The sequence below is a fragment of the Xiphophorus couchianus genome, chromosome 19, assembly GCF_001444195.1.
Source record: "Xiphophorus couchianus chromosome 19, X_couchianus-1.0, whole genome shotgun sequence".
Lineage (NCBI taxonomy): Eukaryota > Metazoa > Chordata > Actinopteri > Cyprinodontiformes > Poeciliidae > Xiphophorus > Xiphophorus couchianus.
The window spans coordinates 20,974,541-20,988,096 of NC_040246.1; the positions used below are offsets into that span (position 1 = coordinate 20,974,541).

Here is a 13,556-nt window from a genome sequence, read left to right on the forward strand (position 1 = left end):
AAACACACCAACCAAATAAAATGGCGACCGCAAAAGTTGGGATAAAACACCAGAGCGAGTTGGTTGTTCGACAATAATTGAATAAATTTTTGATATCATCTGCTGAGTATTTATCACCAAATTGATGTAAACATAATCCCATATTTGAATCCTGCACCTAAAATTAACCAAAGTATGAAAAAACAAAAAATACTGCTATTACCAATAAGAACTAAACAATATTTATCTAATAACAACTAATACAAACCAGCAAACACTCTAAAAACTACCGGTAACTGAATTTGACGAACAAAAAAATCACAACAAAATAAAACGAAACTATAATAAAAAACCCCAAACTGTTATAAACCTAATAAGAATGAACTTCAAAGATGATGTCACTAAATGTATGTAAGCTTTTGAACTTGAAGACGTTACTAAATTAATGTCTAGCATATCCTGTCCTGATTGTGGCATTTAACAAATAGAAATACTTTTGGTAATTTTAGCTGACCTAAAACAAGAGACATTTGATCTGATTTAACTTCAGCGTGTGTCGGATGTATGTAAACATCTGGTTTCAGTTGTTCAAGGTGACTATTCTCCCCAGTCTAGACAGTTAAAAAATATATTTTTTAATTTATAACTAAATGGGACCATAATCAGCCCCCTTCAGTCACTTCATGACTCAGAAACTTTGAAGGATTTTGTTATTGTGATGTTTACAAGTTGAGTGAAATTAACTCATAAACAGGAAATGAAACTGAGTCAAGAGAGAAAATTGAATATGCAGAGAATCAGCACAGCAGCTTTAAGTAGTCTTATCTCTTTTATCTAATCTCAGAAAACTAAAAATCACTAAACACATGTGTCAATAAGTGTTTAGTAATGTTTCCATTTATGTAATACTTGAGGATACTGAATGATTTATCTGCTGTTCTTTGAAACATAATGAAGTGGCTGTCTGTTTTATCATGTGATACATCGGAGGACATACTGATACAGAGCAAAACCACACTGACACCACAAGACAAGCCAAAGCCTTTAAGGACAGCGGGACTCTAGAACCATTTTCACATTTAAAAGCCAAGAAATTACAGTCTATTTAAAAATGGACACTCAGTTTAAGTGGCTGCTTCGTTTGCTTTGTTAAATACTAACCAGAATACAGAGCTGCATTGGCCTCCTTACCGATTTCTGCTGTTTTTGCCACACTTAACTGTTTTAAATCATCAGACTTAAATATAAGAGAAATATCACGTCTATTCAACCAACCAGGTCCAATGTGAAAAAGTAAATGCTCCCTAAATCTAAGAGCAGTTTGTGCCTCTCAAGGTAACAACAACTGCAATCACCCTACAAAAATAGAAATAGATCCTACCAAGTATTTTGGTCTAGTTTCTTGAAATAAGACAAAACCAACTTACAAGTAACTTTTCAGCAAGATATATGAGCTTGTTTTAAGTAAATTTCTTAATAATGATGAAAACCCAAACATGCTGGAGCTCCACCTGGGTTACTAAGTAACAGGCTGAGCTTGGCTGGGGTTGCTAGGTAACCGAGCAGTGCCCGGGACTGTACCTCAACGTGTTATAATTTTAATAATCTGCCAGTGGAACTAGTACTTTCTCATTACTGACTTCAAAAATTGGTCCTATATGTTGCTATAAAGTTACTTGTAAGTTAGTTTTGTCTCATTTCAAGTGTACAGAGATATTTGTACTAGAAATTAGAATTTGGTAAAAATTTTACTTGGTAAAATTTGTCTTTTTGCATTGCAAGACTGTGTAATAACTGGCAATGAGTGAAGGAGCTTTGGCTCACACTTCTATGCAGAATTGTATAAATTCAGCCACAATGGAGTATTTTTGAGCATGAAAGGTCGGTTTAAGGTCATACCAAAGAGTCATTAGAACCATTAAAAGGGTGGCATTCAGGTTAGTTAGGATCATTGACCATGTTTCCACACATGGTTTTTATGCACATTTTGAAATAGCAATAGAAATAGTTGATAGAAACAGCAAAATTCAAAAGAACTTTGTCAATTTCGCTGAGGTGGTTTCTGGCTTTTCTGAAAAAGAGCTAATGCGCTAAAGGGGGAGATGGAAAAACATTTGCAGAATAAGTTTTGACATGGCAAACGCTCCTGGATCTGTGCCTTACCAGAGGCACAAACGTGAAAAATTGTAAAGTCCATACTCTGAGCGTGAAGGGGAAAACTGTCTATTTTTCTGAGATGTGTGGTTCACGTCTCAATGTATACGTTGCTAGTTTGCAACATTTACATATTCATCTAACAAAACTGCGTTTTGGTTAACCAGGTTGATTCTCTCCACATAAATAGATGAAAACACACAAAATTCTCTTATTTGTTTGTTTGTTTGTTTTTGCAACAATTTAAAAGTTTTCTCTAAATTTGAATGACAGTTGGCTGAAAACTTAGTTACTGTCTTCTTGTGCTTAAAGTCACGAATCGATGGGAGAATATTTTCCAGTAGAGAGCAGAATTTGTGATTCCGATAAACAAGTTGAGCAGATTCTGAATCAGAAACTATTACCATGATTCAGATGCTCTTTCTGAACTTTTGTGTTACTTTTATATCATACTTAACGGGAGCCACACATTCCGAATAAAAAAAACAACAGAGATTATTTTTTATTTGGAATGTTTCCTCTATTTATGAATAAAGGTTCTCCAAAAGCTTTAGAAAAAGTATTATAATCTTTTCCAGACTAATATTTGTCAAGTACTTTGTTTCTAATCTGTTCTTTAATTTCTCTGGATTGTAACATTGTCTATTTTAAAAAATATATTTTTTTAATCAACCCTCCTTCACGACACACTGTCCTGAATTTGTGACATGTTTTCCTGCGTTAGCACACCAGACTGAGATTAACCATCAATTAAAATCAGGTGGTGAAGCAGAGAAACATCCAAAACAAACCATCAGTTTAAAAACGCTGGTTCATGTTGTCAAACTGGTTCTACTTAAATCATTTTCTTTATTCTACAGGTCTGACGGCAACCAAGCCTGGGTGTAGCAAGTAGACTGAACCAAAAATGTGGTTAATCAGCTAATTCATGAAATAACAATGGGAGAATTCACCTTCATGTACGGCGTTGAATGAAACCATCGTTAGATGGGTGTATTTAGTATTTACTTGTGAGCCACAAGCAGAGTTGGGTAGTAAATATTTACATCTGCATGAGTAACTTAAAAAAAATACTTTCAGGAGTAAAGAGACCTGACAAGAATAGCAGAACTGTTTATAAATAAGCATTTACATGCAATCAGAAGAATTAATACGTTAAGTTTTAAAAGTATCAAATAGTAAAAACAATAGTAAAAACAGCTAATAAAAAACATCTTTCAGAAATACTTTTAGCTCACCGAGAGTCACTTTCTCCAACGCGTACTAATTTTAATTTTAGGAGTTGTCATTTTATTACAAAGTATCACCACTTTTACTTGATTAAAAGTTCTGGATTCTCTACCCAATGTGATTAACTTAACCGAATAAAGAACAGGTTTGATTTTACCAAAAATTCACCAGGTTTTATTAAAAGTTTCATAAGTTTTACGTTGACAAATTTGGATTTTGAAAAATGTTTCTTTTGCTTGCTTTTGTTTTTTATATGAATTATTTCCATTTTGGTCTTTAGAATACCAGATTTTCCACACAGCCTTATATTTTGGTCCGGCTGATGATGTAACTAAATACTAAATGATGTTTTGTTCAGTTACTCGGTACTTTAATAGCTTCATAGTTGTTTACTCTGGAGTAATTTCTTGGATGGCTACTTTTTACTTTTACTTCAGTGCTACTCTTACTTGAGAACAATATTTGGATGCTCAACCGGAACCCGGTTCACACAGGAAAAGCTGAAGAAATTTGCAAGCAAACGTGTTTTATGCAAAACTGAATTCAAACAGCAGAATAAGGAATTACCACATCACTTATAGGAATGGACAAGAGTAGTTTTACAGGACAGGATGCTGAATTGGACAGGATCCTACCTCGGTTCACACTCTTGGCACTAAGGGGCCAAAGCCTCTCTTCGGGTGCCATCACATTTCACCGCCATGACAACAGGAAGCTGCCATTTACATCTTACTAAAGCGGTATAGGCTGACTACAGCAGTGCACAGCAAAGAAAAATGGATTCTTGCTTTTTTAGCGTTTGCTCTGTAACAAATCATTAACATACCAACCAAAAGTGACCTTTTATGCTTCCTTGAACAGGTTAGGACAGATCTATCCAAAACATGTTCATTACATTTTTTACACTAAATCATTCTTAAATATTGATAAGTTAGTTCTGTACAGCTCATACGGCGGTAAAACTATTTGACCAAACGTGCTGGAGCTTCTCTTGGTTGCTAGACGACGGGCTGTGGTTGCTAGGTAACGGGCTGAGCAGTGCCCGTCAACTGTGACTTAAGTATCAGAATCAAAATCAGAACATACTTCATTAATCCCCAACGGGAAATTGATTATTTGTTGACATGGTACTTCATCTGAATTGTTAAATACTGTATTAGCAAATATAAATAAATGATATATAATTAATAAAAAACACACACACATCAATGTGATATAGGTATTTTCACAGCAAAGAAAAGGACCAAGACTCTCCACCAACATGTTAGAAATGGAGCTTCTTGGCTACACTAAAACGAAAAGTTAAAGTAAGAAAAATATAAAGTAAAAAGGTGAGCAAAAGTAACCACGACAGACTGCATACACTTTGGAGAATGCTCATTTCAATTGGGTGGATTTGAAAGGGTAATTTTCCAGACACCAACAAATATTAACTTATTTCCAAAAAACAGCTGGATGGATTTTTTAAGCACTTGGGATGTTTTTAGAACCAGTTGAGACTGAAGTGGAAATATAAAAAACGTGGGAAATGTTAATTTTGTGATTTGCGAAGGTAATCCCATTTCTTTTTTTCACATTTTGTCATAGTGCAGCTTTTATTGTAATCTTATATTTCAGGGAGGGGTTATTTTAAAGAAGAACAGAAAGCAGTACGTAATAGGAAAGTGGAAGGAAAATTATGCATATTCTTCACATTTCTCTATAAATGGAAATCTAAAACCTGTGGAATATACTCTGTGGTGATTTTCAGTGCTACTTTTCTCCAAATCATTTAGCTAAAAACCAAAAAGTTTGATGCCTTAGAACTACGTCAATAAATATCCCTGAAAATATAAGAGACAATAAATGAGTGAGAATTATAAACAAAGATGTTCAATAAGTACAATATAAAAACATTTTCATAACATTAAAAAGAAAAAGGTAACAGCTTTTAAAAAGTACAAGAGGTCAGAGTCAGACTTTCTGTTTCATCCAGCAGGTGGCAGTACAGGTAAACCATTTCAGCCAGAGGTTCTTGGAAACTAACCCCATCACTGACGTACTGTTTAATCCTCTTCATCAAATTTGCATGGCTGCTCTGCTGACAGGATTCGGTTGATGGGCCTCCAGCAAACTGGAACTAACAGAAGGACTGGTTTCTCCTCCAGTTCTACTGACAAATGTGATATTAATAGAAATGTGACACAGAATTTCTTGGACAAAATAAAACAAATTCAACTCTTTTTAAAAAATTTCTCTACGTGGATGAGCTAAATAGTTATTGCATCACAAATAAATCATATATTTGGATATATGAGCGGCTAAAAAAGCAAACATATTGCAATAAAGCACTCGAGAAATTTCTGCTATTTAGTTTTTTTTTTTTTTATTCAAATTTTTATTATGGAACAACACGGAGGACGTGTATCTCCTCCATTTACAAAAGGTGGTACAGACATATTCTAGCATCCATTCAGTTTAACATATTGGTCCGTACAACATACCCCTTCCTGTGGTTATCCTACCACCGGTATTTAGTGTTCCATTTTTTTTTTTTTTTCCTTCTTCCGCCCCAGACCCTCTCAGAGGAACGGGGAGAAAAAAGAATTAACAAACTGGAACCACGTCATAAAAACTTTCCTGAACTGTAAAACAGTATACATCGAACAGAGTAGCTAAAGAACCGTGGGTGTCACCTCATTGTCATCGTTTTCAGATCTGGAGTCCATGAAAGTTTGCCATGGGGTCCAGGATCTTTCAAATCTGTCTTGCTCCAGTTTCAGTGCAAATGTCAGTTCCTCCATCTTGCGAATGTCTTGGATGATGTTTATCCAGTCTTGTAGTGTGGGTGTTTTATCAGTCATCCAATTTCGAGTGATTGCTTTCTTGCTGGCAGTAAGCATTATATTGAACATGTATGTTTTATAGAATTCCTTTACACAGTTTGGTCGTCTGCCCAAGAACATCGTCTCAAAGCTCAGAACAAGATTGACCCCAATAACAAACTCTACACTTTGCTTAATAGTCTCCCAGTAGGAAAATAGTTTAGGACAGCTCCAAAAAATATGAAAGTGGCCGGCTTGATTCGACCCACATAACCTCCAGCATGTTCTGTCTGCATTTCTGCCCCTCTGAGCTGGTGTTTTGAAGAAGCGTGTAGCAGTCTTCCAAGCAAATTCCTTGTAGGCTAGTGATGATGTACATTTCCAACAGTTTTCTGCTATTTAGTTTGTACATGTTTGTGTAAAAACTGTCATGCAAGATAAATGTTTGATAGGCAGCTGGACCGGTTGTTTGTTTGGGTTTGTAGTGAGGTGCATATTTAAAGTAACTGGTGAAGACTGAAACTCACCAGTAACTGGTGATCTTCAGTCTTCACCAGTTACTGATCGGGGTGTCAAAGATCAGTTATTTTGTGATTATTGCGATATTTTAGGTTGCTTTTCAACAGGCGAGAAAACGGGATGAATCACTCTGAAGACCAGCAGTGGAGTTGATGAGGCCAATGAATAAAGTCAAGGTAACACAAATCTATTGCAAATATCTTAGTACACTTGAAATAAGACAAAACTAAATTAAAAGCAACTTTTCAGACATAGGAGCTTGTTTTAAGTCAATAATCTCTTAATATTAATTTAAAAGTACCAGTTTCACTGGCGGATTATTTCACTAATAACTTGTTGAGTCGCAATCCATGAATTCTGCACCGTTACCTAGCAACCCCGACCTGTTTCCTAGCAACCCAAGCAGAGTTCCAGCACGTTTGTTCAGCTGTATTTTTTTCACTGTGTTGGAAGAGACATTTGTTCTGTTGTTGACTTACTATTCAGAAACCACACAGCAAAAATACAAAATATTACCAAGTATTTTTATCTAGTTTCTAGCATAAATATGTTAATATACTTGAAATAAGATAAAACTAACTTACAAGTTACTTTTCAACAAGATATAGCAGGTTGTTTTAAATAAATAATTCCTTAATATGAATGAAAATTTATTTGTTCCACTGGCAGATTATTTTACTTATATCAAGACATTTTCCCATGTTATAAGTGAAATAATCTGCCAGTACAACTAGTATGTTTTGGCTTAAAACAAGATAAAAAACACATAGTACTGCCCCTTTAAGTATTTGTGGATTTTACCTATTTGCAGGGATTGTAGAGATTAACATACAATTGTATTTCTGTATGTTTATTTTTATTTTACTTCCGCTGTAAAGTACCTTTTGGACACCTATTGGATGTTGTAAATCACTAAATAAATGTTGATCAATTGAAAATGTTTTGGAGAACCTGGAGACTGCAGACCGGTCTTAACTCACGGCTGTCATAGATAAAACCTCCCGATTTTAAAAGATGAAAAGAGAACAAACATGTTTAACACCTTTTGGTTACAAGACGCGATAATGTTAGCCAATGAGCCAAAGTGGAAGGGCTGTATTGAGTATCACAATGCTTCCTGAGGCCCTACAAGCCGTTTGTCTTGAACACCTGTATGGGGGGATGCAGCTCATCCAGGTATCTGAATAGAGCGCTGCTGTGTATCGGTTACAGGAAAATACTTAGGCCAGATACCGTTTGTAATGCTGAGTGTAAACAAAGAAGTCATAAAAGATTGATGCAAATCTTCAAACCTCAGCCTCGCCGTCTCTTCTTCGTTTCTCCATTAGTGGAACATGTAACGATTAAGTCAATCGGACAAAAACTCACATTGCAATCATTATAATATGAGTTTGTGCACATGTTGTTCTAAATGATGATTGTACGGCCCAGATTTCTCACCATCCTTGGGTTTCCAGTTGATTGAGTGAGTCGGCCTTTTGTAGAGGGAGTAATAAACGTAACTTTCAGGTAAGACGGAGATGCAGCTGATTGCACATCAGCTACATTAGAGAGCAGGCGGATGGGCAGCCCACATAGCTATCAATAATGTAACAAGCAAGAATCTCCACATTTGAAATGTGGGAATGAAGATCCACCAAGGTTATGAATTCTTAAAGGGGACCTATTATTATATAATAAAATTAACTTTTAGCATGTTTTTCTACTTCCATTTGGGTCTTAGCTGCTTCTAAAACATCCCAAAAAATGTAAAGTGATCTATTATGCTTGCCTTAACAGGTTAGGATAGGCCCATGGGCGAAACAAAACATGTTCATTAATTTCTTTTGCACAAAATTATTCTTAAGACAATTAGATTTCAGTCTTGAGCTCCTTTCAGAATGAAATGTTTTAGCGCATCTTGTCACTTTAAATCCTAATAACCTGCTGCTGCTCACAACTCCCAACTCAACTTTTACACTCTCACATGAAAATGGCTGCAAACAGATGCAACCATAGACCTTTGAAAAGCAGAAGTAGAGCCTCCTACACAACCAAACAGGATGCAGTAAGTCAACAACAAAGCATTTGTCTTTTCCAGCAGCCATTGTACAACCCATACAGTGGAAAATCCAGCTGACCAAACATGCAGGAACTCCGCCATTTTAAAAAACTCAAGAATGTAATGTCACAAATCAGCAGGCACTGCCCCATTACCTAGCAACCCCAGCAAAGCTCAGCCTGTTACCTAGCAACCCAAGCTGAGTTGAATGTGCTGTACAATGGTTCCTGGAAAAGACAAGTGTTTTGGTGTTGACTAACCATCCAGAAACCACTTGTTGCATTCTTGTTGGCTGTGCAGGAGGCTCCACTTCTGCTTTTCAAAGATGTACGGTTGTGTAGCCATTTTCACGTGCGAGTGTAAATGTTGAGTTGGGGAGCGTGGCCAGCAGCAGGTTCTTTGAATTTAAAGTGACAAGATGCCCTAAAACATTTCATTCTGACTATGATTTCATTATCTAAGAATGATTTGGTGCAGAAAATGTGATGAACAAGTTTTGTGTAGACTATCGATCAGGGGTGGGCAACTCCAGGCCTCCAGGGCCGGTCTCCTGCAACTTTTAGGTGTGTCTCTACTTCAACACACCTGAGTCAAATAATGAGGTCATTAGCAGGACTCTGGAGAAGTTGACTGCACTGAGGAGGTGATTCAGCTATAAGTGTGTTGGACCAGGGAGACGTCTAAGAGTTGCAGGACTCCGGCCCTCCAGAACCAGGATTGCCCTCTCCTGCCATAGATCTATCCTAACCTGTTCAAGAAAGCATAAGAGCATCTTCAATATGACTCTGAATTTTATCTACATAAATGCAATCTTCAAATTATATTCCTCGACTGTTATTTTTACAAACTGGTTAAAATTAGACATAAAACACCTTGAAACATTTTAAAACTTCAGCTTAGACTCAACATACCAGCGAGAGCTGGAAGTTTCTGCAGCTCTCTGTTAGCGCTGAGGGGGAATAAGGAGGTGCTGAACCTCTTCTCTCTCTTCACCGCTGAGTGGGACCCGGCCTGCTTCACCCTCAACAGCTGAGCTGCAGGGGGCGCCTTCTTACCTGAACCCTGTGGAAACACAAACAGCAGCGGAGTGAGGTCAGGTTGGACGGTTCCTGCTCCGCAGGAAGTGGGACAGCAGCCACTCTAATCAAGTGAAGACAGAAAAGCGGCTGAAGGCTCCGCCGTAAAGAGGTCAGGTTCCTTTCCTTTCCGAATCAGATCGAGTGGCTCTCAGTCAGGAAACACGATCGCAGCGGGCCGGTGTTCTGCTGATGGGACGCGGCAGACAAAATAAATGATCTCAGATTGAGCTGATAAAGCTGTCACTGGAACAACCGGAGCGAATTTAATCTGAATTTACAACCCGAAAAGAACCACACCGTCATGCCTCTCACTGCAAAAACACAAAGTCCTACCAAATACATTTGGTCTAGTTATGGTGCAAATATCTTAGTACACTTGAAATTAGACAAAACTAACTTAAAAGTAACATTTCAGGAAGATACAGGAGCTTGTTTTAAGTCAATAATTCCTTCATATAGAGGAAAACTTATTAGTTCCACTGGCAGATTATTTCATTTATAAAATGGGAAAATGTTTTGCTATCAGTCAAATAATCTGTCAGTGGAACTAGCAATTTTTCATCACTTATTCCACAGATAGTGATAGATTTTAGGCATTACTGTACTACTGTATAGTTGCTCTAGACAAAAAAGCATTTTTGTCTAGAGCAAATATCTTATTACACTTGAAACACAAGTAGTTAAAACTTACAAGTAACCTTCCAGCAACATAAAAGTTAATACTTCCTTATTATTGATGAAAACTAGCTGTTAGTGAAATAGTCTGCCAGTTCCCCATATTATAATCCAAAATATCTTGTTTCACTGGCAGATTATTCATTTATGACTAGTACTTTTTCTTCAATATTAAGGAATTATTAAGTTAAAACAAGCTCCTAAACATTTGTGAAAAGCTACTTATTAGTTAGTTTTGTCTGATTTCAAGAAACTAAACCACAAATACTTGATAAGAATTTGTATGGTTTCTGAATAGTAAGTCAACAACAAAACAAATGTCTTTTCCAGTGAAAAACCAGCTGACCAAACAGCTTTGATAAAAAAAACACTTAAAATACTTTTGTGAGACTTGAATTGCTTAAATAAATGCACCAAGTTATTGACATTCACCTGTATCTGACCTGAGAGAATCTTTTAGGCCTAATTTTAAAAACTGTTAATAATTTTAGAACAAGATGGCTGAATATCTGTGGTGAAGAATAGATACAGAAAGAACACAGGCCTGAGGCTTTTGTTCAATTGCTACATTCAATCAACAGAAATAACTTGGGACTAAGATAACTGCCACAATGCCCGGTATTATTCCCGCAGAATAAAAGCACTTTTAAGGAAAATAAAGTCACAAGATCATCCCACATGTCATATGAGCAACTTTTCCTGGTTTACACTGAAACAAAAAGCCAAAAAAGTCTTAAAACAACAAACGCTCTGACCTGTAACAACGTCTGGTAAATAAACAGAGCCGAGGTTCGATTACGCTGCAGCGCATGCACATTTAAAATCCCCAGAATGCACCACAAATCTGGAACAAACATCCAGAAAACTGCAAAACTGCTGAAAAACAGACTTCCTTTATATCAAGACTGGAAATCCTAATTTTGATCAATATTAAGTGGAACATTGATCAAAATATTGATGATTTTGATAATATTTGACGAACTGTTATGTTTTCTGCCCGTTTTATAATTGGTGATGTCTTTATGGTGACTTAAAACAAAAGATTAGTTTATTCAGGTTCCCCGTTTCTTTTCTACATGGTCACATCACTTCATTACTTCACTAAAACAATTTTCAGAAATAAAACTAAAAAACAATATGGAAGACAACATGGCAGAATATATTTAAATTTAGGTTAAACACATAATTAAGTCTAATATAATAGATTCAGTTTACTAAAATACTATTTTATCTGTAATTTAAAATTTTAACTATCATTAAATAAAATAAATTCCAGAGTTGCATTCATACAAAAGCAAAAATCCCCTGAAAACTCATACAAATATACTTAAAATATCTTTGAAAGTACAGGAAGAAGCCCCAGTACTCAGCCGTTGTTTAAAAATAAAATAAACTTTAAAAGTTTTACCTCTTCTTCCCCTTCAGGTCCATTTTTGCTTCCAGCTTTTTTCGGTCTTCCAGATTTGGAGGATTCCTTCACAAAAAAAATAAATTAAAATAAAATAAAAGCTGAATTAGTTACAAAAAAATTAAAATATACAAGCTAAACTAATCCACACTGCTACCTTTTCTTTTTTGCTCTTGTGAGGCATCTTGAGATGAAAACCCCCAGAGTCGGTGGAGGTGTTGTCTCACTCGGATGTTTCCACTGTGATCAGGCTTTTCCCGCTGTCCATCCAGGCGCCATGTGACGCGGTCCGAGCCTCAGAAAGGTGCCATCCCGCTGGGCTGGCTGTCCGACACAAGTCACGCTTTGTTGGAGGGAAATCCTGACGGCCAACTTACTGCTGCGGCAGCCGCACTTCGAGGCGCCTCGCAGCCTGAGTCATAGGCAGCTGCCCAGATGCAGGGCGCAAACCGCGCCACCAGAGGGCAGTGTTGTCTGGCGAAAAGACATTCTCCAGGCCAAAGAGCGTTAACTTATGGCTTTGTAAAACAACAGACAAAATATATAAAGAAACATCAACTTTTAGACAGTTTTTTTACTCACTTTTCAGGAATTATGATATTAATTTAGCATTAGATTTTAGATGGCCATGAGTTTTACAGACACACTGCATGTTGAAGGTTAATGTTTACATCCGCACAACCAGGACAAAAAGACTTCTTTCACTACTTGCCATCCAAAGCCGCGCTGCCTCCTAAGAACAATTGACATGATGCCACTTGTCACTCAGTTTAGGCGGTTTGTCAGCAACTGACCAATCGGTGGTCGCTATTTGTCCGGAAGTTCACGGTCCTGAACTTCCGTCAACATGGCGCTGGGGTCATAGAGATATTGAGGAAAATAATAGGAAATTCTGATCAAACGTTTTCAGTGGAGAACATGCAATCCTGACAGCCAGCGCGTTTAGAGGGTGGAATGCAATTTACTACATTTTCAAAAAACAAACGGGTTCTGGAGTAAGGTAAGAAATGGATCACGGTCAAGTTCGTCTGCATGAGAGTAACTCATCCAGTAAACATCCAATTTTTTGTCATAAAGATACTTATTGATTGTCAAATCAAAGATAAATAAGTTAAGGTAGCTATGCTTGATTATGCGTAAATTCCAACGCTAGCCCTATGAACACATGTGCTGCAGTAACAGCAGTATTTACATTTAAGCACTTTTTATGCTAATGTTTATTTTTAAGCATTTTCCTGAAGGCAGATTTTCACAAGCCAGTTTTATTTGAGTCATTACTCGCCCGTTTTGTTCGTGCAAAATGCACACATACAATACAACTTTCACACTCATCAATGAAAGTTTTTGCTCCTCATTCTTCTTTCGGCTGCAAAAGACTTTGACTTTGATGTTGTTTCCCGCAAATAAACCTACAGACCTGCTGTAGGACTCCTTGGAGAAGTTTCTCTTCTCCTTCTTGAGTTTTACTGGTGGCTTGCAAAAAAAGCCGTTAAGTAGCATTACCGCCACCTGCTGGTTTGGAGTGTGGTTATGCCTGTCATCTTTCCCTTGGTGTTGGCTGAAAAGGCAAAAATTACTCAAAAAACTAATCAGGTAATGCACTGAGTCCCACTACCTCTGGCATTAGTTATTCTAACTTACATTATATATAATTAATTGCTATGATT

General features: G+C 36.8%; 1 protein-coding gene across 2 annotated transcripts in view; it reads right to left on the reverse strand.

Moving 5' to 3' along the window:
• The window catches only part of ppp2r5ca (protein phosphatase 2, regulatory subunit B', gamma a), a 35,089-nt gene extending 22,402 nt beyond the window's left edge, over nucleotides 1-12,687 (reverse strand). Inside the window, exons 1-3 of one of the 2 annotated variants that reach the window (XM_028000569.1) lie at nucleotides 12,047-12,687; nucleotides 11,890-11,955; nucleotides 9,639-9,789 (exon numbers count right to left, since the gene is read on the reverse strand). In XM_028000569.1, coding sequence (XP_027856370.1) covers nucleotides 9,639-9,789; nucleotides 11,890-11,955; nucleotides 12,047-12,073 — 244 coding nt within the window. In that variant the 5' untranslated portion in view covers nucleotides 12,074-12,687. The remainder of the gene's footprint in view (nucleotides 1-9,638; nucleotides 9,790-11,889; nucleotides 11,956-12,046) is intronic. The other variant, XM_028000570.1, reaches the window with a different exon arrangement.
• Nucleotides 12,688-13,556: the final 869 nt, after the last annotated feature.